Below are 23982 nucleotides of genomic sequence, written 5' to 3' on the forward strand. Positions count from 1 at the left end.
CGGGGTCTTACCGAAAGTTGGTCCCACCAGGGCCGGCATCAGACACAGGAGGCTCCGCAGCAAGAGCAGCCGCCGCCGCCGCATGGCCCCGTCCCTCCAGGGCCACATCCCGCGGGGCAGAGCGAGCCGAGCCGGGAAAGCCTCAGCCCCGTGGAGCCGGGCGGGGCGCAGACAGCGCCGGGCGGGAAGAAGGGCGCACGGGCGACCCAGCAGAGGAGCGCGCAGGGGGGGGCCGGCGAGGCACACGGGGGGGGGGGGGGGGGCTGGAGACCGGGGGCTGCTGATCGGTCCCGGGGGTCAGACAGGAGGGGGGCGGCGCGCACTGCGGGGGGCACACGGGATGGGGGGGCTGGGTCGCGAGGGCGGGAGGGGTCGGGGTGCACTGGGGGGGGATCTGAGCGCGGGGGGGGCAGGGGATTAATTCATTCTTTCGCTGCCAGCCCCGTTCCCGCACCAGGCTCCGCTGCTCCCGGGGGCTCCCGGCGATAATCCACCGCAGAGGCGCCGCCGCTGCCCCCTGCTCAGCCCGCACCCGGGCGGCGGCAGCGCCGGGAACTTGCTCCAACTCGGCTGCCCTGGCCCATTGTCAGGCTGAGCCCTCCCCCGCCGCCTTAAAGAGACACCGACCTGCCGGGCAGGAGGGGCGGGGGCTCCGCCTGCAGGGCCGGGGGGCGGGGGGGGCTCTTCTCCTCGCCGCAGGGCCACGCGCCTGCCCGAGCCCGAGCTGGGCTGGGGGCAACGAGGCGCCGGCTCCGGGGGGGTGGTGAAGAGACCCTCCACCCCCAAGGCGCTGGGGCAAGGCAGGAGCCCTGGGAGCCGGGCAGGGGGCGTGAGCGGCGGGGGCGGTTCCGCCTCTGGGCCCCCTGGGGCGGGGGTATCCCACCCCCCCCCGGGGGGGGGTGCACGAGGGGCTCGCCCCTGGGCCCGCTTGGAGCCCGCGCCTGCTTTGCGCACGAGGCGGGGACGGGGATCCGGGCGGAGCCCCCGGCCACACGGGTGTTTGCATCTCAACGAGCGAGGCCAGGCGGCAGCCCCGTTCCCTGGGCGCACACGGGACGCCCCCCGCCCCGGCGGAGCTGCGGCTCCCTCTTTGGCCCAGCCCCACGCCAGGCTCCCCAGCTGGTCTCCCCACGTGCGCCTTAGCCGCAGTCTGTGCCAAGCGAGCCGGGCCCCGGGGCTGACAGCCCTGGATTAATCCGCTCTGAACCAGCGCGATCACTTTTTAAACGCGTCACCGCAGCTCCTGTGCCCGTTAGCCCTGGGGAGGAGCCGCCCCGCTCTCTGGCCCTGCCAAGTGATGGACTGGCCTTTGAGGCACCCTTCTGCCATGGCAAGAGGGCAGTGACAGATCGCGGAGCAAGGAGACAGGTTCTCTCGGCGATAAGGAGAACGTTTTCCCGAAGCCTCTCACCCTAAAGTGAAGGGCAAGAGTGATGGAGAGGAAGCGAGGAGCTGTTCATGAAGGGAGGCAAAGATGACATCTTTTGCAATGCTGCCTGGCTCGACCAGAGAAATGATGATGACATTCATCAGCTCAGGAGAGCAGACAGTTCATTCATTCCTCCTCTACTGCACTTGGGGACTGCAGTCTTGGACACTGAGCAAGGCAGCAGTTAGGGCTTGCTTCCCAAACCACCCTTCTCCATGTGCCCTGGATTCTCTTTCCTCATTTTTCCTATTACTTCTCCATCCTCCCTGGTGTGCACTACTCCCAGGTTAGCATCATCTGCAAGATTAATTCATGTGCATCTTACTCCCTCTTAAAAATGACTAGGGAAAGCATTAAGCAAGGGCCAGAGCTGCTGTGACCCTGAGGGACCTCTCCTCTGTACGGGAACTCCTAACTCCATACACTGCTTTTGTTTGGGGTCTTTTGGGCAGTTTTCATTGTACATAGCAGTCATAGAATCTCAGGGTTGGAAGAGACTTCAGGAGGTCATCTAGTCCCACCCCCTGCTCAAAGCAGGACCAATCCCCCATTTTTGCCCCAGATCCCTAAGTGGCCCCCTCAAGGATTGAGCTCACAACCCTGGGTTTAGCAGGCCAATGCTCAAACCACTCCCTCCCCCCGCAACCCATCCTCGGGGGTTTGGTGAATTCACAGACCAGCGCTGTCCGAGTGGCACTGCACACACATGGAAGAAAATACATTCTCACTCCACCCAGCTCCCAGTCTGAACCAGCCACAGGAAGTGGAGTTCAGACACATACAGTGACACACAGGCCGAGACGCGCTGGTCTCCTAGCTGTCCTGATTTTTTTTCTTCTTTATGAGATTTTTTTAATTCCCCCCAGTTTTCCCTCCTGAAACCGAACATCCACGTACAGCAGCATTCTGTGCAATAATTCCTTACTGCGTTGAACACCAGTATCAGTGAGTGAGCGGTGGGAACAGTCTTCTGTCCTCTCCCCTTCTCAGTGAATCCCCTCTCGCTGTGAGGAGGAAAGGGCAGGCTGGCTTTCTCTGCTTTCTGGGTCAGAACGCTGCCCTCCACGGGTCCTAAGAACCTCTTGATTGTGCATGTCGGACTGTATTGGTTGCCCAACTGTTCTCAGCACAGCTAATCCCCCAGGAGAACACGTGTCCTGTGGTTCTCTTACTCTGTCAGACCCGTTTCAGATGCTGTCTGTAATTCCTCCTTGGCGCTGAATCCCTTGTATCATTATCAAAAGCATTTCATTACCATCGGCTGGCTTAGCAGATACTTTGGAAGGAAAGTCTCACTTCTCTGCCTCTGTTTCCATGCCCCTGCTCTCCTGTACAGACTCTACCCAGTCCAGTTACGAGGCCTCCCCACCAGGTTTCATGCCCATGGTGAGTGTCACTGTCCTTTAGACCCACTTCTAGCTTGTTTGCTTCCCACACGCCTGTCATTTGTGTACATGCTCCTAAATCCACTGACATGCCTGTTCTTATTATTTATTGAACTTGTTGCAGAGTGATGTCATCTTGAGTCTCATCTGGTATGTTGGTATGTCTGGTATGCTGGATTATCTGAGCTAAACAAGATCTTTAATGTCCCTGTCCTGCCTAGTTTACAGCCCACCCAGTTAGCCCTGCAAACTCCGAGCGCAGGTTAGTAAGCCTTCTGCATAAACAGTGACTGTCCAGTCCAAACAGCAGACATACATCACTCCGTGAATCCAGAGTGCCCACTTCTCGGCACCATCACTGCAGCCACCAATTGTTCTCCGGCATCAGCCGTCCTTTGGCACTTGCCACTCCTGTCTTTACTTCCCCTGCAGCTATTATTGATTGTACTAAAACTCCCTTCATTGGGGGCGGGGAATGAGTTGTTTCCACATGATCTATAATAAGCATGAATTTCCCAGAATCCTCCAGGATATGCTTCATCCTCCTCCTCCTCCTCATATGTCCTGCCTGGTTCTCCATTATGGAGCCACCAATCAGAATTGTTGGCTGTTTCTTCCTGGGAAATTAATAAATTCCTTTGGGACTTTCTCAGCCTGAACCCCTCTCATCTTCTCAAGGGAGGGGCCCGACAGCAGGCATCTAGGCTCCACACACATTTCGCTTTGGTTTTTCCAGCTCCGCTTGGTATTCCTCAGTGCCACGGGTCTCCATCCTTCCTCCTTGTGCACAGCTAACCCAGCTGAGATCCTACCTGCCAAGCATCTCCAAACACCTCCTCCCTCCATGCTTCCCATAGTCTGCCTCTATTCACCTGGCATTCCCTGTGCCAGTGGGGGCAGCTGCAGCTCTGGGGGCTTGCCCTCTGCGGAGGGCAGGGAATGCTTGGCCTGCTGTCCCCCCAGAGGCCTCTACCTGGGGAGGGCAGACTTGACTCATGGCCTGGGAGGCGCCAGTGGGACCCACCAAACAACTGGCAGTGCCACTGTACCCTCTTCCACACAGACCTGCTGCTGCCAGAGCTCCTATGCTGGGTCCCACCGCCCGAAGCCAGTCAAAAGCAGCAGGGGCTCAAGCTAGATCACTACAAGCAGGGCTATAAAACCAGGAACGTCCCCAGCCAGACACACACAGACCCAAATCTCCACTTTGCCGGGGCAGAGCAAGTGCTCCCAGGCGTCTTCAGAGAGTCTCAGATTACAAAGCCAGAAGGGACCACTGTGACCATCTAATCTGCCCTCCTGTAGGACACAGGCCAGAGACCTGCCCTGACTTAATTCCTGTTGGACCCAGAGCAAATGTTAATGGTAAGGCCAGTCAGTCAGGCTACAAGTGCCTTGACTTGGCATTGTCAGGTGCTGCTGGTGTCCCAGTGGCACGCAGAATGGTAAGGAATTCTTACAGGGGCTTCAAAAATATCCAAGACGTTTTTAAAATGACTCCCAGTCTAACGCTTCAGCCGGGGGCCAGCCTGATCAGCACGGGCAAGGGCTGCTTGTCTAATGCCAATAGGAAATGACTTCTGGAAAATATGTTTTAATCCCTAACCAACCTCTCCCTGTACCTGCCCCCGCCCGCCCCGGGGAGAGACCCCGGAGCTGGGGCTGTTCCATCTCTAGTTCTGATCAGCCTGCATCACAACTGCTGCTTCCTCTGCTCGCTGGACCTTGACTGTGTCAAAGCCGTGCTGAGTGCCCGCCCAGTCGGGTGTGTAATTTAATTGTTCAGCAGCCAGAGAACATGTTGGCTGCTTTAATTCGTTTAAAATAGAAACAGAGTAAGGTGTTTGGCTGCCTCCAGGACCCCGTCTGCAGCTTCCTCCTCCCTGCTCGGGTAGCGCTAGGTGACCTTCTGCCGGGAATCAACAGCGGCAAGGGACAGGTTCAACAGGATGTCTGGGGTCCCTGTTGCAGTGAGCTGTTTGGCTTGAGCCCACATCTGGAACCCCATTCACACTGCCGCTCTAGGAATTCGCCTCGAAGCACCCTGCTACCCTGGGGGAGAGTGCCCCAGGGGCTAGGAACTGCAGACACAGACAGTTTGGTTTGGGAAAAAGAAAGGAACAACCCAGCCAGCTGGCTGGGCCCCCCAGTGCCCTGACTGCCAGCGGGAGCCCTCCCCCACCACCCCATCCAATCCCACCTCAGGCAAGTGTCCCCAGGAGCAGCTGGGGATGGGCCCCAGCCTGCTGATACTGGCTCCATCTGGTCTTCTTTGGCCCACAGCTACCCACGGGCAGTTCCCCTCCAGTTTACTGCCACCACTACCCTGCTCAGCTCGGCTCCCACTGCCAGGTCCCGTCCAGCTGGCCGATGGAGTTCGAGATCCTTAATCAGAGTGTTGTTTGCCAGAGCCAAGCTCAGACTCCACAAGAAATCACCACTCTTCCTACTTGCCATGCTGGGCCCGGCTTCCAGCTCAGGGTGGCTCAGCTTTCCTCTGAACAAGCACCATGAATTTGCACACATCTGCAGCCACACAGCCCGGTTACTGGGACACAGGGAAATTCCAGACAGTGCTGCTGGGCACTTTATGGGACTCCTCTGAAGTGCAGGCAAATTACACCTGGCAGCAGGTAGGACGCAGCCTTCAGTTCTCTCATTTCACCTACAGAAGGCACCAAAGAGCTTCTGTTCTCACCCTGCTCTCTTACCTCTCTACCTCCATCTGGCCTGTGCACCCACTCAGACTCCTCCTGGACTCCTCCTGCAGCTGGCCTCCGCAGCACAAGATAGCAAGCCGAATGCTCTGCGGTTTAAGGCACCTCTAATTAAAGGAGAGGCACCCACAGACCTTTTCAGAGGCTTCTTTAATTGAGTCATAGTAAAGGGGAACTGTCAAATGCTACACACTCTCCTTTGATTGCAACCTCCTCCCAGAAGCCTGAAACCATCCTTTGTCTCTCTCTTGCTTTCATCCTTTCCCACTTGACAGACATTGATATTTTCCCTGCGTTGTTTGTGGAGCGCAAGGCAACGTGTCTCTGCTCCCTTTCGTTCCGTGGGTGAGCTCTAGCTCCAGCACGATGACAGAGCCAGTCGGGGAACAGCATCCGTGAGCCCACACTAGCTAAGTGGCTGCCTCTCTGGCAGCACAGCCCATGATACTATAGGGCCTGCAAATGCGCTGGTTTGGGGTTGTTTCTAAGCTTCTCCAGGAGCAAGCAGTGAGTTGGAAGATGTGGGCAGAGGCTCTGTCACATGCTGACTAAGGGGGAAAGGGAACTGCAGGAAATGAAGGATATGAAGAGCATTAACACAAACTCTGTTGCTCAGTTAAATTGACACCCTGTCCTGGAGACCCACCAGGTAATCTGACTCTCATCCATTGCCCCTTCCCTGGGGTATCCTGTACATCACTGCCTTGCTCCTCAGCTGAATCAGGCACATGGCATGTTGGCAGATGTCAAAAATCCTGGAAACCCGCAACTAGGATTCCTACCATCTAGCTCCACGGAAAGATTTTTCCAGCAACACTGGCTGACCTGTCTGCCCAGTCCCTTCCCGAGGTGGATTTTACATACAGCTTTCAGAGTAACAGCCGTGTTAGTCTGTATTCGCAAAAAGAAAAGGAGGACTTGTGGCACCTTAGAGACTAACCAATTTATTTGAGCAAAAGCATCCGATGAAGTGAGCTGTAGCTCACGAAAGCTTATGCTCAAATAAATTGGTTAGTCTCTAAGGTGCCACAAGTACTCCTTTTCTTTTTACATACAGCGTGGGCTAGCATCACTCTCAGGGCTTGGAGAGCACTAAGTTCATCAGATGAGATTTTATACATCCCATAAAAAGAGCCATCAGCGTTTTCCACCTAAACTAATATTGCTAAATGCACAGCCCCTTTGACCCAGCTTAACGCTAAGCCCTTCAGGGATACAGCTCACCATTCCCTCCACTTGGCTGAGTCAACTCAGTCCAAAGGGAGGGCATTCCTGAGTGCTGCTCTGCCTACAAATCCTGCCAGCACCATTAGCTACTTCGTATAAAACAGAGCGAGAGAGAATAGGCAGAAGTTCTATAAGGAATGACGAGAGACAGGAATTAGTTTGCTGAGGCTCCAAAGACAGAAGACCTACGGAGGTGTTAACCTTCCCAAGCAGGAATTCCATAACTGGAACATTGTCACTTGGTATGTGTAGAGCTGGCTCTATTTTACAGAAACTCCAGAATTGGAGTCTCATGTGGCAACGCTCTGAACCTTCTTCTATTCTCCCCTTCTTCTAGTCCTTCCAACCTGGTTTCTGGCAAAGACACTTTGCTCCCTCAGGAGATCAGACAACACCCTGACCTAGAGAGCACTCGCTAACTATGGAAGGAGGTAATCAGATACCTGGTCCAGTGCCAACATTCTCATTGACTTTCCAAGATGCCAGCTATTGGGTTCCCCTCATGGTCAGGAAGTCATTTGTGTTACAAAGTGGGATGTGCCCAAAGTCTGGTGACCACTGGAGACTTTTTCCAGGGCCTAAACCAGCTCACAATCAGTTGTAGTCTGCCTTCATGGACTTCTCTGTGTGCCTACAAGTCAGAAACGTCCTAGGCTCATTTGCTGATCAAGGAACAGCATTTAGTAGAAACACTTCAGCGGGCACTGAGCCCACACAAGCTATCACTATGGCAGAGTTTCTTCACTGAGAGTTCTTGTGCGTGTATATCCCACGTTCAAACAACGACTCAAGAAGTTTAAAATTCCTCATATGGATAATCAGTGGCAGAAACCAATTCAACAGCCCTCTGAAGTCTCTATCTGCAACTTCACACTGCACAGACTTTATCATTTCCCTCCAGTTTTGAGCAAAATGAAGCCAGATCTACATTAAAAATGCTCCTAAGTGATTATCTGACTCATATATTGTCTAGGCAGCTGCTGTCCCATATGCCTGTTCTGGACATTGATCCACCATTTCATACATCCCAAGTTGGCAATGGACTCGGAGAAAACCCCTAGTCAATGGGCATTTTGTCAATGGGCCAAGATTTCACCCTCTGTGTTTAACCCTTTTTTGTACATTCTGGAAACAACTCACAGGACCAAATCTCTGGCACAGGGTTAGGATACAGAACTTGATGTCTACAGTGGATCGAAGGTTATCTGCAGTCTATTGATGGTACCTACAAAGGCCGCATTACCGAGATGGGAGAATGGAGTCAAACTTACTGTAACTTGCTGAGAGCAAAAACACCAGAACAACCCCAGGTGACAAAGTTTTGCTAAACTAGGGGCTTCAATCAGTGGTTCTCAAACGTTTGTACTGATGACCCCTTTCACACAGCAAGCTTCTGAGTGCGACCCCCCTTATAAAATAAAAACACTTTTTTATATATTTAACACCATTATAAATGCAGGAGGCAAAGCGGGGTTTGGGTGAAGGCTGACAGCTCGCGACCCCCCATGTATTAACCGCGGGACCCCGAGGGGTCCCTGTTCCCAGTTGAGAACCCCTCGCCTAGATGTACATGTTTTGGGACTTTACTAAGTGGTAACTCCATCGCCTTACTCAAGAAATACCCTGGTTGTGCTCCAGCCAATCAATCTGCTGCCCAAGCTATTGCTAGTATTTGGTATTGAAATCTATAATGCAGATTAGCTGAACGTAAGGGAAAGTCTCTCTTGACACTTCTAATTCCTGTGTTAAATATGATTGATTTGTAGAAGACAGATAAAACTTGGCAGTCATGGATTCTTAGCATCTTAAATATAACTCCGTGTTCCTTTTACTTCTGTTCTCTGATAGAATAATCAGCAAGTTCTGATCATCCCCTAAATGTTTCTATATTTGTATATCCCAAATGCAATTAAAAAAAATCTATCTCACCTGGGGCTGTTAAATATGGGGCAGTATTTCCCCTTCAAAATATAGGGAACACTGCAGATGCCATGGTGAGGTCAAACACCATAGCATGGTAATTGTTGATTTGTTTTGCAAAATGCTTACTGTAGCATGCTAAATTCTTAATTCAAGGACACAAATATCCCCTCATTAGACATCACACAGGCCTGGGAGAACTTTAGAGTGCCCTGTCGAATTGGATCAAGAAAAAGAGGCAGTTAATTAGAATAGTTAACAACAGAATCTCCGGACTTTTAAATTCTAATCAGAAGGGCCCCAACTTGCTCCAGAATAATCTACGCTCTCCTGACTATCCCTCATGAATAAGGTTGTTATGTATGTGAATCTTTGAAAGCACACCAAGGGATTGTTGCAGGGGATTAATGTTAGATGGGCACCATTCAGCCTGAAAAAAACACATTTCAACACCATCCTGATTCAGGTCTAAAAGGCATTAGGGAGACCTTATTGGATTTGCATAAATCACGTCCATATTTATCTAACATTCATAATTACTAGGATGGAGCTGAGTTGCCTCGAGGGGTGGGAGAAATTCTTGGATGGGGGCTCCAGAACCCAGGGTGTTAGCTTTCTGGCACTTCTAAGTCCTGCTGGGCAGGGAGCAGTTTTCTGTGTTGCACAGAGCCAAATGCCCCTCTGAAAAATGACTAGACCCATAAATATCCAAAACCATTAGTAGAGCCGTCAAGCTCAACCAGGTGTTGTGACAGTGGGGGGGTTTCATTTGGATATTAGGAAAAACTTTTTCACTAGGAGGGTGGTGAAGCCCTGGAATGGGTTACCTAGGGAGGTGGTGGAATCTCCTTCCTTAGAGGTTTTTAAGGTCAGGCTTGACAAAGCCCTGGCTGGGATGATTTAGTTGGGGTTGGTCCTGCTTTGAGCAGGGGATTGGACTAGATGACCTCCTGAGGTCCCTTCCAACCCTGATATTCTATGATTCTATGACTTGATGAAGGGGTCATTGGGTGAAGTTCTCTGGCCTGTGTTCTACAGGGGGTCAGACTAGATGAGCCCAATGGATCCACTATGAATCTAGGAAATAACACTGGAGGCATGGGCCACAATTTTCTAAAGTGTCTACATTACTAAAGGCTGAAGTCCCATTTTCAGAAGTGACTCAGGCACTAAAGAGTTTAATTGTCATTGACAGTTAATGGGACTTCAGCTCCTAAGTCACTTGGGCACTCTGGAAAGTTTTACCCTGGATCATGGAAATCCTTAATTGTGAGAACAGTCATTTTAAAACAAGGCTGCAGGTATGAAAGGAACACAGACTTGAAGTCTGGAGGCTGGCCTCACCTCAGGAGTGGTTAAGGTTTTTGTGGTATGTTTGCTTATGTTTGAGATGGATGGCACAGGGTGGGGTCACATGAAGATCATGCTTCCCATAGGCGCTGTGGATTTCCTAGTGCTTTAACGTGGCTGGTGGCAGTTGGATGTGAGCAGTCTTCACTGAACATCATACTTTTGTGCTGGAACAATGACACACACAAAGAGCCTTTCTCTGGGATCCACTGCCACATTTGGGAACAGCTGTTGCAAGGTCGTCCTTTCATCTCACCAGGGCCCTTGTTTTAAAGCCAGCACCATCAGCCACGTCCCACCGTCCGTGGGAACCCATCAGTCGAGCGCGAATGGAAAACCTGCACCAGATCCTTCCCTTCCCTTTCATCCCTCACTACGTCAGCTTTCAGGCTGCCATGCAGCCTCAGGCACTGGGCCCGCTTAGCCAAACCCCAGGTCTCCAGAGGTTCCCGGGTCTCCAGCTTGGGCTATTGCGGAGTTTATTTTAACAAGAAGAAGCCTCCAGCCCTCTCTCAATGTGCCTCATTGGGCAGGCCGGGGGAAGGGGCAGGAGGAGCTGGCTTTCTCTTCTGTCATTGGGGAGCAGCAAGGTAAGACACCCCCCAAGCCTCCTGGCATCTTCTGGGCAGCAGACTGCATCCCCCATTTAGCAGCCTCCACCTCACTGCTGCAGAGTGTGGGGGTGAGGATGCGGCCTGCTGCCAGAAGAGCCAGGGGACTCGGGGGAGAGGCCTGGCTCTCCCTGCCATCTCCTTCAAAGACAGAGGCTGAAGGAGTGGCCAGCCCAGTGTTTCAAAGAGCCCAGGCAAGGAGAGGGGGTCCAAAGACATCTGGAGAGGTGTGGATGGCAAGGCCACTGGCCCATGGCGTCTACCCTAAGAAGGGTCTGGGCCTGTTGGAGAGGTGGTATCTAGGGTGAAGGGTGGTATGACTGAGGCTCGGATCTGGGATCATTCGGACTCGGTACCTGAATCTCATTTCACAAAGGAACCCCCATGAACTGACGCTTCAGCCCATTCAGTGCTCTTTGGGTCCATGCTGCCAGCAGTCTCCAGGGACACCTGTGTCCATGCTCCCACATCTAACCTTGGTGTGTTATGGGCACGCCAAGCCTATAGGTGGTGGAGTCGCTCACAGCCACTCACGCTTGTTTCTTCTGCCGAAAAAGGCGAGCGCCCTCTGCCGATCCCACCACATCCCATCACCCACGTTTCCAAGACAGTTTGTCCAAGGCTAAAATACCCACCTCTTTAATGAGACATGGTGAGGTAGGGAATATCTTTTATTGGACCAACTTGTCCTGGTGAGAGAGACAAGCTTTCAAACTACACAGAGCTCTGCTTCAGGTATGGGAAACGTACTCGGAGTGTCACAGCTCAATTCAAGGTGGAAGAGATGAGCAGTTAGTTAACTACTTCTGCTAAACAACACAGCATAACTCTGAAGACGAGGTAGGTGTGGCTCAGCAGCTGGTCTCTCTCACCTACAGAAGTGGGTCCATTACAATCTATCCCTCCCTTGTCTCTCTCATACCCTGGGACCTGCATGGCCACCACACTGCGTGCACATTAATGAAACTCATCAACCATTTAATGCTATTAGCCCGGGCACTTACAAATGTGAAGAGAGATATTTAATTAGTAAGCTCTCGGGCCCAGCCTCAGATCCGGGGAGCAAGCAGTGTGCTATTACTGATGGGTTCATCATTCTCAAGCAGTGCAGAAATCTCTCGTTCGTTCCTCACGCCTGCTGCAAAGTCAGTTATATCGAGGGCCCTGGGGAGGTGAATTGAGTGTGCAATAGTTCTAGGACTCGCTCCGCAAACGGGGCCAGTTTGCGACAAGGTCTCATTGCCTACTGGGGGTGGGAGGGTTTACAACCTTGCTGAGCAACCGTAGAATCTGCTGAATTCGATGGGAGATTGGGCCAGATTATTGTTCATGCTATTAAACTAATACATACTTAAGTGCCCCCCCTTGTCTCTTACAAATTACAATGGGATGATTTCTCATGGGAAGAATGAGGGCAAGCAGAACAGGAGAAAGAAGGGAGAAACACCACTCCTGTGGGTAAAACACTCAGCAGACAGTCTAAAGATACGGGATCAGACCACTGTACATTTTCGTTGGCAAGCTCGTCAGTTTTGCCAAAATTCCTCCCTACTTTCCATTGTCCCTGGCTGTCTGTTCTCCTCGTGGGCTGTTTTCACCTGGTAAATGTATACCACTGGGATCAGAAAGCAGGTGAGATTTTACACCTTATCTGATCAAATCCACATGTATAAAGAAATTCATTTAAGAGATTCTCTTCTTTTAAAGTAACATCCTAGGGAGCAAGGCAGTGGGAGGAAAAGCCACGGGGTCTAATGGGAGAATTCAAGGGTCTCCCTTGTCTTTGTCAGCTACTGTTCTATGATTCTTAGAGACGAGATTGAAAACTTTTCCATTAGTTGCGTAGCCAGCTGACCCATGGGCCACATTCTTTGCTAAGAGGTTTTCCTCTCTCTCTCTCTGGGCTCCAATTCTGAAATATCCTGCAGTCCCGTGAACAGAGTCCTATTTCCTGTAAGGAGATGGAGCGGATTCTGAGGGAGATAACGGAGAAATGGTTGTGATTTCCGGTGGACTTCCCCTAAGGCAACGTGTGCTGGGTGGCTGTAATCAGTGATCAGCTGCAGGGGATGGCGAGTGCAAAGAGAATTGTTAACTGCACCCAGAAATCCAGAGGGAAGGAGCCCAGCACAATTAAGAGTCAGAGAGAAGAAGGTGGAGAAAGGGCGCCCTCTGCACATAGACTGCAGAAAGGCAGGGCACTGAGGAGCCAAGCAGCATCCCCACAGTGGCCTGCAATGTGATTGAGACCAGCAGGGTGGAGTCCTGGCTAACAAGCCATTGAGCCTGCTTTGATCTTTCACAAGACTGGGGTCAGGCTGGAAATCAGGGCCTGGTTCTGATTTATTTACACAGTTTATGATGTCCCAGCAGTGTCCACATGCACTTAGAGCGACAACCTAATAGGAGGACTTGTAGCACCTTAGAGACTAACAAATTTATTAGAGCATAAGCTTTTGTGGGCTACAGCCCACTTCATCGGATGCATAGAATGGAACATATAGGAAGAGATATATAGATACATACAGATAAGTTGGAAGTTGCCATACAAAGTGTGAGAGGCTAATTAGTTAAGATGAGCTATTATCAGCAGGAGAAAAAAACTTTTGTCGTGATAATCAAGATGGCCCATTTAGACAGTTGAGAAGAAGGTGTGAGGATACTTAACTTAAGGAAATAGATAGGCTGGAACATCCACCCCCCAGCATTAGTAACTGCAATCAGATGCTCTTCTGCCACCCCAAGGACCCCCTACATTTCCTCCCCTGCCCCCAGAGAGCCTGGGGAGAGAGAGGGAGAGAGGCCTTGTGCATGTCCAGAAGGTCAACAACAGCAGGGGCTGCAGGAACAAGTGGGGATGAATACCAGAGTGCCTGGCCCATGAGGCGACAGGTCTGCGGAGGGGGCACAAGCAGCCTATCTGATCTCCATTGTAGGGGCCCAGTGCGGAGGGAGAGGAGAGGCAGCCCGGCACACAGGGCCCAGATCACAAAGGGCTTTACGGCTGCCCTGGGAAGTGATGTGGCAGTTGGTGCGATCTCTGCAGGGCAGGGGCAGGAAGCTCTCCGATGCTTTTTGGGGGAAGCCCCAAGCAAAGCACACACAGCTAATCCAGCCTGGCCAGGCCTGAATCCACCTTTGCATGCTGTCTCATCAAATCAAGTGGGGTCCCCCGTTTGCAAACTCCAGTAACAAAAGGCAGGTGCAGCCCCTCGGTCAAGAGGGCAGCCCTCACCTCTGCAATTCCCAGCTGGAAAGGCCCCTGCTGGGGGCGTTTTTTTATCCAGTTCTGCCTCACACAAGACCCAGTCTGATGGGAAGTGGCTCAGCCTCACCAACCAGCTCAGAGGAAACAGGGGCACGGTGCTGAGTGCTGATCCGGGTGCTCTGGAACCAAGCCTGTCACACTGCAACCCCTCGCGGCCTTCCATGCATGAGTGCTGCACAGGAGCAGCTAGAGAAACCCTGCAGGACCTAAGGACCCTCAGAGAGCCTTTGCGGTAAATGGGCCACCACCCAGCACCGCGGTGCCAGCCGCGGGGGCATCCCAGAGGTAAAAGAATGGAGCTACTGAAGTGTAACTCTGCCCATCTCTGCCAGGGCCCATCAGTGGCCTTTTGTGATCAAGGATATTAATAGCAGCGGATAGCTCTAATGGAGTCCGGGGAGGGCAGGGCAGGCATCTGGCCTCGGCTGCTTTGGAAATCCCAGCCTAGAACGCGGTGTGACTGCGGCTGCAACCAGTCGCTCTGGGGGTTGTGCTAACCCCGTCACTATCAAAGGTGGGTTTGCCATTCCGTCTACGGCATGGGGAAAATCTGCCCGTAAGCCAGAAACCTGCCACTGCCTCGTAGGGTGCTTTTGTCCAATGCTAAAAACGACCCCCCCCACCATAGACATATATGCACACAGGCACGCACCCCTACCACACCCCGCCCCCCCCCCCCCCGACAGGGCTGTTGGAAGCAGGGTCTCTGTCTGGGGACCAGGGGCGGAGCTGGAGCCGTCAGAGGGGTTCTCTGGTGGCAGCAGCAGCTGCCCCTGGTGGAGGAGAGAAACCGGTGACAGGCAGGGAGCAATAAATAGGGTGGTTGGTGAAATCAGCCCGGCGGAGGCACTGGCCTGTGAGTCCCCAGAGAAGCGCAGCTGCTCCCTGGTCTCTCTATGCCCCGAGGACCCCTTTCTCCTTCTCTGTCCTGCCTCATCCCCCCATGGCTCCAGCCTTTCTGCATCCTCCTGCGCTTTTCACTCCGGCAGCTCCATGTCTATTTGTCTGTCCATCGGCGCACGTTCCCATCGCAGCCGGCCCGGTCCCCTGGCTCATCCAGAGGATCAGAGTGCGGGAGATGGAAAAGGCCAGCTGGCCTTTCCCCAGGGCCAATGCAGGACTGCTCCATACGGGCACTTCTGAGGGGGGCATCCAGCCGGCGGTTACAGGTCCCAAGTGCTGCGGTTTCCAGGACTTCCCTTGGGAGACGGCTCTGCAACCCTGCCAATCTGTGCTGAATGCGACAGGACTGTCCCACTCAACCACGGCTCCCACACAGCGCCCCCTTCTCCGTTCCTGTCCTTTACTGCATCAAAGCCAAGCTCCCTGTCTTCACCCCCCAGGCCCTGCCAGTCTCCCCTCCCTGCACCTATCTCTGTGCTCATTTCCTCGGGCTTTCCCTGCACCCTCCACCCCAGCTTGGGCTGGTGCTGTCGCACTTCGGGGCCTTCTTCAGCCTGAGCCTCTGCACCTGGAACAGTCCCTCCCCCACTGTCTACCAAACATCTTCCTTCCTCCTTGAAATACCATCTCCAGGCGACTTCCTCCCTTGGCTCACGGCATCTCCACAGCCTCCCCCAGCTACAGCATTGCTGGGAGCGGGTCAGTGCTCGGATCCATCAGCTTCTTGGTGCCGGGCCTGTGCCCTGTTTCATGGACAGTAACGCGCCCTGTGCATTTCCTGGACTACATCATCAATAGCGAGGTCTCCTTATATTTGCACCGTGTCTTCCTTAATTCCATCCTCATTGCTCCCCTTCAACTACCCCAGCCCAGCCGTCTCCTCCTTGGGATTTATCCCTTCCGCCACTAGCAGGATCTTGCCCCCTCTTAGCCAAACTAGAAGAGCTCTTTCAGTGCCCCCGGCCTGACTGAGCCAGGCCCTCCAGCAAATGTCAATAGTTGTCTCTCACTGAGGAGCCCAGAACAGACACAGCCATTCTGGCTCTGTGGAGTGATGCTTCTACCCACAGGTTTCCCATTGACTGCAGTGCACTTTGCCCCAGGCCCATGGGTCCAAAATTGCTTGATCTTATTTATTTTTTTTTGGTGCCCATGTCCTGCTGCAGGCTCCCCAGCCTCCAGCCCTAGCTTCTTTCAACATCACTGCTGTCCGTGGAGAGGGAGTGCGTCCGTGCATCATTTCCCCCAGAGAGCTCTGTGTGTGCTTGCCCATGATGAACTGCGTGGGATTTCCTGCCTGTGTCTCTTCATATTATTTCCAAGTGCTCACTGCTGCCCTCAATACCTTCCAATGTGCTGTGATCTGTGAATGGCATGGTTCTCTTTATGAATGATCTGGAAGAGGAGGTGAAGCTGCCATAGCTCTGATTGCTGTGATCACCGTGACTCTTCGCTGGGCCCCTCCCCAACATGGGACGCGACATTTCAGCCTGTGGCTACAAACCAGCTTTGTTGGAGGCCCCCTTGCCATGGACTCATGAAAGGATGGCTCATTTCATTGCCAGACCAGTGTCTTCTCTATGTCAATGGCCAGCACCAGATGTTTGGAGGAAGGTAAAAAAGACTCCCTCAGGGACAGTGGTGGAATAACCTGCACAAGGGCGACATTCCCTCCTAACCCGAAGCAGTTACAGGCTGCTTTAGGGGTATAAATCCGGTACAAACCCTGAAATGTTCAGCATGCTCATGTAGCTGTGGATACTCTCATCACCCACAGACCTTTCCAGGCCTTCTCAAAACTATGCTAAGCTCTTGGCCCCTAGGACATCTTGTGACAGTGAGTTCCACAGGCTACCCTCACTCCAGGCTCTGTTGCTGCCATTTGTCTTTTCTTCTCTCTCTCTCTCATCCTTTTAAAGCTTGGTCTACACTTATATAATTTGGTGGCGTAGCTATGTCTGGTAGGGGTGTGATTTTCCAGCCCACTCTGGATTGCCACAGCTGTGCTGGCAGAAGCTCTGCTGTAGACACACTTATTCCAGCAAAAACAAGTCCCTTTGCCATGACAACATACTCCATTGAGGGAACTGGTTTAAGTCCTGCCAGCAAAAGCACTCTTTTGACAGTACGTGTCTCCACTAGGAAGGTATATCTATACCAGCAAACCCTTCCTAATGTAGACAAGGCCTCAGTCTGCTGCAGTTCTGTTTCTCTGTTGTTCTGTCCCACTTTTCTATCTCCTCTTTCATTTTCCTTTGGCCGGATTCTCCCTGTCCCGCCCCCCAGTCACTCACTGCTGTGCACAGTGCATGTAAAGTGCTGCCACGCTGCTCCAGTCGCCTGTTGTACGCACTTTGCACAAGTGCAAGTGAGCCTGAGGCCACAAGGCAGGAGAGAATCAGGCCACTCCCAATCCCCTGGAGAGATGCTAGTGGGGGAGGAGAGGGCAGAGTGAAGGCAGCTGGCTTCAGCAGTGTTACTGAGCATGTTCAATCCGAGTAAGGGTGCTTAGTACAACCTAATCAGCAAAGGGGGGGGAGGGGCACATGACCCCATATGCCCCCCACGCGTCATCTCTGCCCCATCAGCTACAGGCCTGCGCTGGAAGAGTGGTGTCCTGTGGCGGCTCCAAGGGGCTGGGCTTCATGCACTTTCCCATGCGGGAACTGAGCACCATGGGAACAGAGAAGAGATACTTGGGCAGCTGGCCTCTGCCAGAACCTCGCCATTTTCCCTAGTGTGGATACAGGTTAACACCCATCACTTTGAAGGCTGACCCAGCAGGAGCAGGGCCGAGACAGGACAGCTAACCCTGACTGACCCTCAACCACTCTCCCTAATCCAGACAGACACTCCCACGCATGGGCCCAATCCTCAGCTAGTAGAAACTGATTCCCAGGCACACAGAAAGAGCTACATTCAGATTCATGGTCCCAATAACACACAGCTGCACCTCTGTGATGTTATTGACATGAACTGTGACCGTATAGATCATTGTTGCAACCAAGGTCATATAGTGGCACCAAATCTTGTACAAAGGAGGTCAAGTAAGGTGTCTATGACAAGGTTATGATTTGCTGGTTATGATTATGCTACCTGTATGCATGTATCATTTTTGTATTTAAAGTTATAAGTATTGGATCTATACTGTCTGTATTTCAAACTTGTGCTATGCTTCTGGGTGACACCCCAGACAATGTGGCCTCAGCTCTGCCTAGGCTGCTTGATGACCCATTAAGGACCATCAGCTATACAATCGACCCATTGAGAGAAGGCAGATACACCTTGTGACTCAGCAAGGCATGCAGGGTCATGCCTATGGACAGAACTCTAAGGTGTTTCCATGCCCCGTCCTGGGTGGCTTGTGGTTGGAAAAAAGAAAGCACAAGTCACATGGCCAAAGGACTATAAAAGGCATCATCATCATCTCCATTTTGTCTTTAATCCTGATTCTAACCTCTGGAGGAACTTTGCTACAAACTGAAGCTCTGATCAAAGGACTGAATGACCCATCCAGCTGTGGATGTTCTCCAGAGATTTGATTTGAACCTGCAGTTTATTCCATCACTGCTACAAGCGTGAACCACGAACTTTGCCGTTACTGTCTGTCATTGATTCCATTTAACCACCAATTTTAGCTTTCATCCTTATCTTTTTCCTTTTATGAATAAAATTTTAGATTTTAGATTCTAAAGAATGGGCAACAGCGTGATTTGTGAGTAAGATCTGATTTGTATATTGACCTGAGTCTGGAGCTTGGTCCTTTGGGATCGAGGGAACCTTTTTTCTTTTACTGGGGTATTGGTTTTCATAACCATCTGTCCCCATAACGAGTGGCACTGGTGAGGATACTGGGAAACTGGAATGTCTAAGGAAATGGCTTGTATGACTTATGGTTAGCCAGAGGGGTAAAACCAAAGTCCTCTCTGTCTGGCTGGTTTAGTGTGCCTTAGAAGTGGAAAACCCCAGCCTTGGGCTGTAACTGCCCTGCTCTAAGCTATTTATCCTGAATTGATACTCTCAGAAGTGTCCCACCAAAGGCAGCATCATTACAACCTCCACACCCCATTCCATTACCTCCCAGCAGCCCCCGGAGCTGTTCACACACCCACAATGGCACTGCCATCCACGGACTCTGTCACACAGCCTGCACACCGACCCAGGCCACAAACACATGTCCTACGTGTGACTGGGCTTGTCCTCTCCGGGGACTCAGCAAAAGAAAAGTCAGTTTCTATTCATCTCCGAGCAGCCAGACTCGGTCTCTGCATGTGTCAACCCTGGGCCATTAGAACTGACACTGGGCCGATTTTTAGCCAATTACCATTATTGCTGTATACTCCCAGCTGGTCCAGTTCCAGCCTGTTCTGAGGGGTCTCCGCACACAGGGGACTGGGCAGTTCCTGGTCATGCCCGCTGATGAGAGCGGGCGTCTCGTGAAACCTCTGCTGAGACCTAGAAAGGTGTGGTGAGCACAAGGCCACAGGAATGGCCTGGAGAACAGCTCATGCCTGAAATGCCAGCCAGCTGTGCCAATGTCCCTGGCCGGGCCTGTCCAGTTCCCCAGCCCCCACCAGGCTCTGAATTCCCTGTCACCTCACCCCGGTTCCTCGCACGCTGCTCTGCTCTGGGGCAGCCGGGGGGCAGCGCTGTGCTCACAGTCGCCACAAGCCACCCTGCCCTGTCAGGGTCCAGACTGCCCCTGGGGCGGCTGGCTGCACCCAGAGCCGCCTGCCTGAGGCAGGCACGTCACTCAGAGCAGGCGGCCGAATGCCCCATGTCCCAGAGATGGCGCCCCCTCCCACACCATGTGCCGCAGGTGTCCCCCCGCCAAGCAGCCAATGGGGAGGAAGGAACGTCATCGCCCTGAGCGTGGGAGGAGTCCCCCGCTCCCGCCCGCAGGGAGCCTCTGTGACCCGTCAGAAAGGGGATGCAGAGCTGCGGGGCAGGGGTGGCGGGTGGCCGCAGGCGGCGAGGGCGTGCGAAAGGCCTGAAGCCTGGGCGGAGCAGGGGAGCTCCAGGGCTGGGCTCCCAATGCACATCACCAAAGAGCTGCCTGCCCAGCCAGGCACAGCAGCAGCAAATGGGAGAGGCGTGAGCAGGTGGGGAGGGCTGCTCTGCATGGGCTGAACTGGGCTCCAGCCCCCTGCCAGCACTGGAGAGCAAGCACCTGGGGACCTGGTCAATCCAGGGGCACTAAGCCTGGCTGGAAGGAGCAATTCTCCCAAGTGTCCGGGGACGCCAGCTCCTCCACTGACTCCTGCCTGCCCCAGCAAGGAGCCATGTTGCTATGCCCAGGGCAGGAGAGCGAGAGCTGTGTGCACAGAGGGGGCTGCCAAGCTGTTATGCACAAGTGCCCCACCCTGCACAGTGCATGCAAATCCCCCTGCAGTCGGACGTGCGCTCTAGTATAGCTGCAGGAGCAGGGGGAGACCTAGAGCTCCCCTAAGGTTCGCCCTTGGTGTCCCACTCTCCTGTCCTGGAGCACGGCTCAGGAATTGGAACCACGGCTTCATGTGCAGCAAAGTCATTTTCTTCCCAGTGAACGATGAGGCAATAAACCGGTGGGATGATCAATACCCGCTGATGTAATCTGCTGGCAAACAGCACCTTCTTGCACACTCCAGCCCGAGCGATGCAGCCCTGGAGAGGGGCCAGGAGGAGCCTAGTCAATATTCCAGGGGAGTAGGCTGCACCCTGAGGCTGGGACCAGCTCTCTGCTGGCCCTCTCACCTGCTCGCTGCCTCCCAGAAGTATTAATCAATGCACATTTGCATTCAGAGAGGACGTTTGCATTCAGAGAGGACTTCACCCAGTTCTCCATGCAGGGGGGAGCTCTTCTCCTGCTCCAGTCAATGCTGGGGAAGCTGTTGTTACAAATGAGGACCTGGGCTCCAGCCGGGTCTCCTTGGCGCTCTGCTGGAGTGTTACTCTCCGGAGGGCTAGAGCCCTGCACTGCTTCCTCTTGGTTCGTGAGCTCCATGCAGCGTCAGGGGAGCAAATGCAGGGCCCCCAGGTCACCCAGTATATGCTGCTGCTGGACACAGACGGGCTTGGTGATATAGCAGCTCTTCTCTATCGCTAGCTTTGATTTCGGATGGTATCTCCACCTCTCGTTGCACCCGCCCTTCCCAGGCAGGGCTCTCAGGGTTCCCCACTCGCTCATTTCATTCTAGGCCACTTGCAGATTTGCCCCACCCAGCTTTATCCCTTCGTAAACATCCCAGTGCTTCCGCCCTCCCGCCATTAATCAGATTGCTCCCACTGGCAGCTCCTTGCCACATGCAGCTACCCCCCGCACCTGCGCCAGGCGCTGCCCCGGGTTGCTATGGCTTTCCCGCCGTCAGCCCGCATGGAGTGAGGGGAGCACAGCCCGGGGCGGCGTGACTCAGCTGCCCTGGCAGAGCGTCCCAGCGCTGCTCTTGTCCCTGTCCCCATCGCACTCACGGCACATGGCAGCTGCTTTTTCTCATCCCCAGTTTGTCGCTGATTGCAGAAGCTTGGGGACTGCTGCTCGCTCTCTGCGCCAGTTCCTCTCAGCAACTCACATGCAAATGGGGCTCATCGGGGCAAGGAGGCAGAACGGGACAGGAAGCGCCTAAAGCCAGGAGTTCTGAGCACTGCACGCTCGAGGCACAAAAAGAGGCTCTCTGTGGGCTGGACGGCGCTCTGTGCTGTCCCTGACGTGACACAATCCCAGGAATCCACTGCATGCATCCGACGAAGTGAGCTGTAGCTCAAGACAGCTGATGCGCTAATAAATTGGTTAGTCTCTAACGTGCCACAAGTCCTCCTGTTCTTTTTGCGAATCCCAGGAGAGAATCCTAAACTGCCTGAATCCACTGGGCTCCTACAGGAGCCAGGCCCCGCAGACTGCACCGGGGTCACTCCTGCTCAGGGCAGTGCAGCCGCTGCGCCCCACCTCAGGAGCCAAGGCCGAGACCTGGGTGTCGCCCAGCACCATAGTGTCGGTGCCAGGCACTGAACACACAGCAAGCCATGAGCTGTGTGTTCACCCAGTGGGTGAAACTGACCCTGGGCAGAGGGCCTCAAAAGAGGGTTTAAGGGGATTAGGTGGGGCCTAGGCCTTGTGCTGGCCTCTCTGCTTGGGGTGAATTTCACCCTTTCTGAGGATTTGGCCCTGCCCGGGAAGCCCCATGTAAACAACTGTGGCTGGCAAGCAGGTCTGTCCTCTGTTCACTGTGGCACAGAGGAAGCCATTTGCAGGCAAAACCAAGGTTTTACACCCCCCAGGAACTCTGCTACCTGCCCTCGAGTGCCATCCGCTGGCACCTGGAACCTTTGACGATCTGATTACAGATACACGGCTACACAGCATTCCTGGAGCGGCTCTCCCACAAATCAGCCAGTGGACAACACAGTGTGTCATGTACCCCTGTGTGCTAAGGGAACGAGCGCCCATGCTGGCAGAGGAAATGACAAACACCGACATTCCAGCCATGGAAACAACGGCAATCCCGGCAGTTAGCATCCCAAGACCCCCATCCCTAGGGAAAGAAAGGAGCAAACCAGAGGGAAACCCATCTTGGAAGAAACAGAACTTTGCTCCACAGTAACAGGGACATAAAAAGTACGTCTTGCCAGACAAATGTGATTACTTTTCTGGCCTGAATTACAAAATGAGTGGACAAAGGGCATGCTGTAGATATGCTGTATCTGCTTTATTAAAGCATTTGAAGTGGAGTTTCATGAAATCTTAATGAAAAATGTAATTAAAATTGGCTTGGACAGGAACAAGTGTGGATCAAATACTGGCTAAAAGACCAATAACAAGGGGCAATGATAAATGACAGTGTTCAGTGCTAAGAGCCACTGGATTTAATATCCTCATTAATGATTTGGCAGAGGGAGGAAAGGGCACATTAATGAAAGTCACCAATGATATTAACTTAGCAGGAGCTATGGGCACCAACTCAGGGCAGAGACATAATTCTGAGCCACCCTCAGAGACCAGAGACATGGACAGGAAATAACAAAATCAGGGGGACTTAGCAAAATGCAGCTGATATGCCTGGGGAAGAACGATCTGACACACAGACCTTCAAAGGCGGAAGGAACCCAGGAAACAGGGTTGCTGTAAGAGACCTAGGCAGACATGAGTTTGGGGTGCGATACGCCAGCAAAAAGGTACTGACAGAATGGGAGGCTGGATGCACGAGGCCTCACGTCCTGGAGCAGGCAGGGTGCAATGCCTCAGTATGCAGCTCTTCTAGTCTCTCCTCTCTAGTCTTCTAGTCTCCCTAGCACTTCAGTTAGACTGGTACCTCCTCCGCAGACTCCTGGCGGAAGTTCATTCAGGAGCAACAGGACTGAGCAGGGGCTGATGAAGAAAGGATGCTCTTTGAATACCGTTGGAATGTTACCTTTGGCTACCGCCATTCAAGGACTATGGTCCAGAGGAGAGGGGGCTTGGTGAGAACTCTGGGTTCTGATCCCAGCTCTGCTATAATTATTTGCCTTGTGGCTTTAGTCAAATCACTCAACCTCTGTCTTTTCTGACTGAAAGCTCTTTGGGGCAGCGACTATCAGTGCAGTGGTTAGGATGATGGGGCCTTGAGGTGTCGCTATAATACTACCCAAAACTGGGGCCCTGGGCCAAGTCAAAGCGCTGCGCCTCTTGCCCGGGTGTCTCAGTTCTTCAAATGTAAACTGCACCCAGAGCTACACAGCAGTGGGTTCTCTGCCCATCTCTGAGCACTTGGTTAAGGTGGGTTATCAGAGGGCACAGCTGGGAACAATGGAGGAGGAGCCCCCCTTGGAATGTGCAGCCTCGGTGCCCTGGGCAGAGGTCTATGGTGACTGGGGAGGGGAGACCCTGGGTCTGGGCTTTGCAGTTACAAACAGGTCATTCAAAGCCAGGTCTCTTTGCTAGACAGGCAAGCAGCAGTGTAATTTCCAGCCCAGCCAGAGTAGGCTGAGTATCAATACGAAAGCTAAAATGTCCAAGTGGCCTCAGTTTTGAAGGCCTCAGTTCTTGGGTGCCCAACTTGAGGCACCCGGGGCCTGATGTCTGGAACCGCTGAGCACCCCGGCTCTACACGCAGTCAGAGAGCGATGCGGGTGCTCAGCTCTTCTGAGAAATAAGGTCCTGCTGTGCTCAGACTAGGCACTCAGAAACCGAGGAGCATCTGCAATGGAGCCAGTCTTCACT

At 53.2% G+C, this 23982-nt stretch overlaps 1 protein-coding gene across 2 annotated transcripts in view; it reads right to left on the reverse strand.

The window, feature by feature from the left end:
• Positions 1-23982, reverse strand: part of ROBO3 (roundabout guidance receptor 3) — a 237877-nt gene that overhangs the window by 141953 nt on the left and 71942 nt on the right. The window contains exon 1 of one of the 2 annotated variants that reach the window (XM_074936630.1): positions 12-167. The exons of the other annotated variant lie outside the window; for it this stretch is intronic. Within the exon in view, the coding sequence (XP_074792731.1) occupies positions 12-108 (97 nt within the window). The 5' untranslated portion in view covers positions 109-167. Of the gene's footprint in view, positions 1-11; positions 168-23982 lie in introns of those variants that run through there. 2 annotated transcript variants of the gene reach the window in all.

Source organism: Natator depressus, chromosome 22 (genome assembly GCF_965152275.1).
Source record: "Natator depressus isolate rNatDep1 chromosome 22, rNatDep2.hap1, whole genome shotgun sequence".
Classification (NCBI taxonomy): domain Eukaryota; kingdom Metazoa; phylum Chordata; order Testudines; family Cheloniidae; genus Natator; species Natator depressus.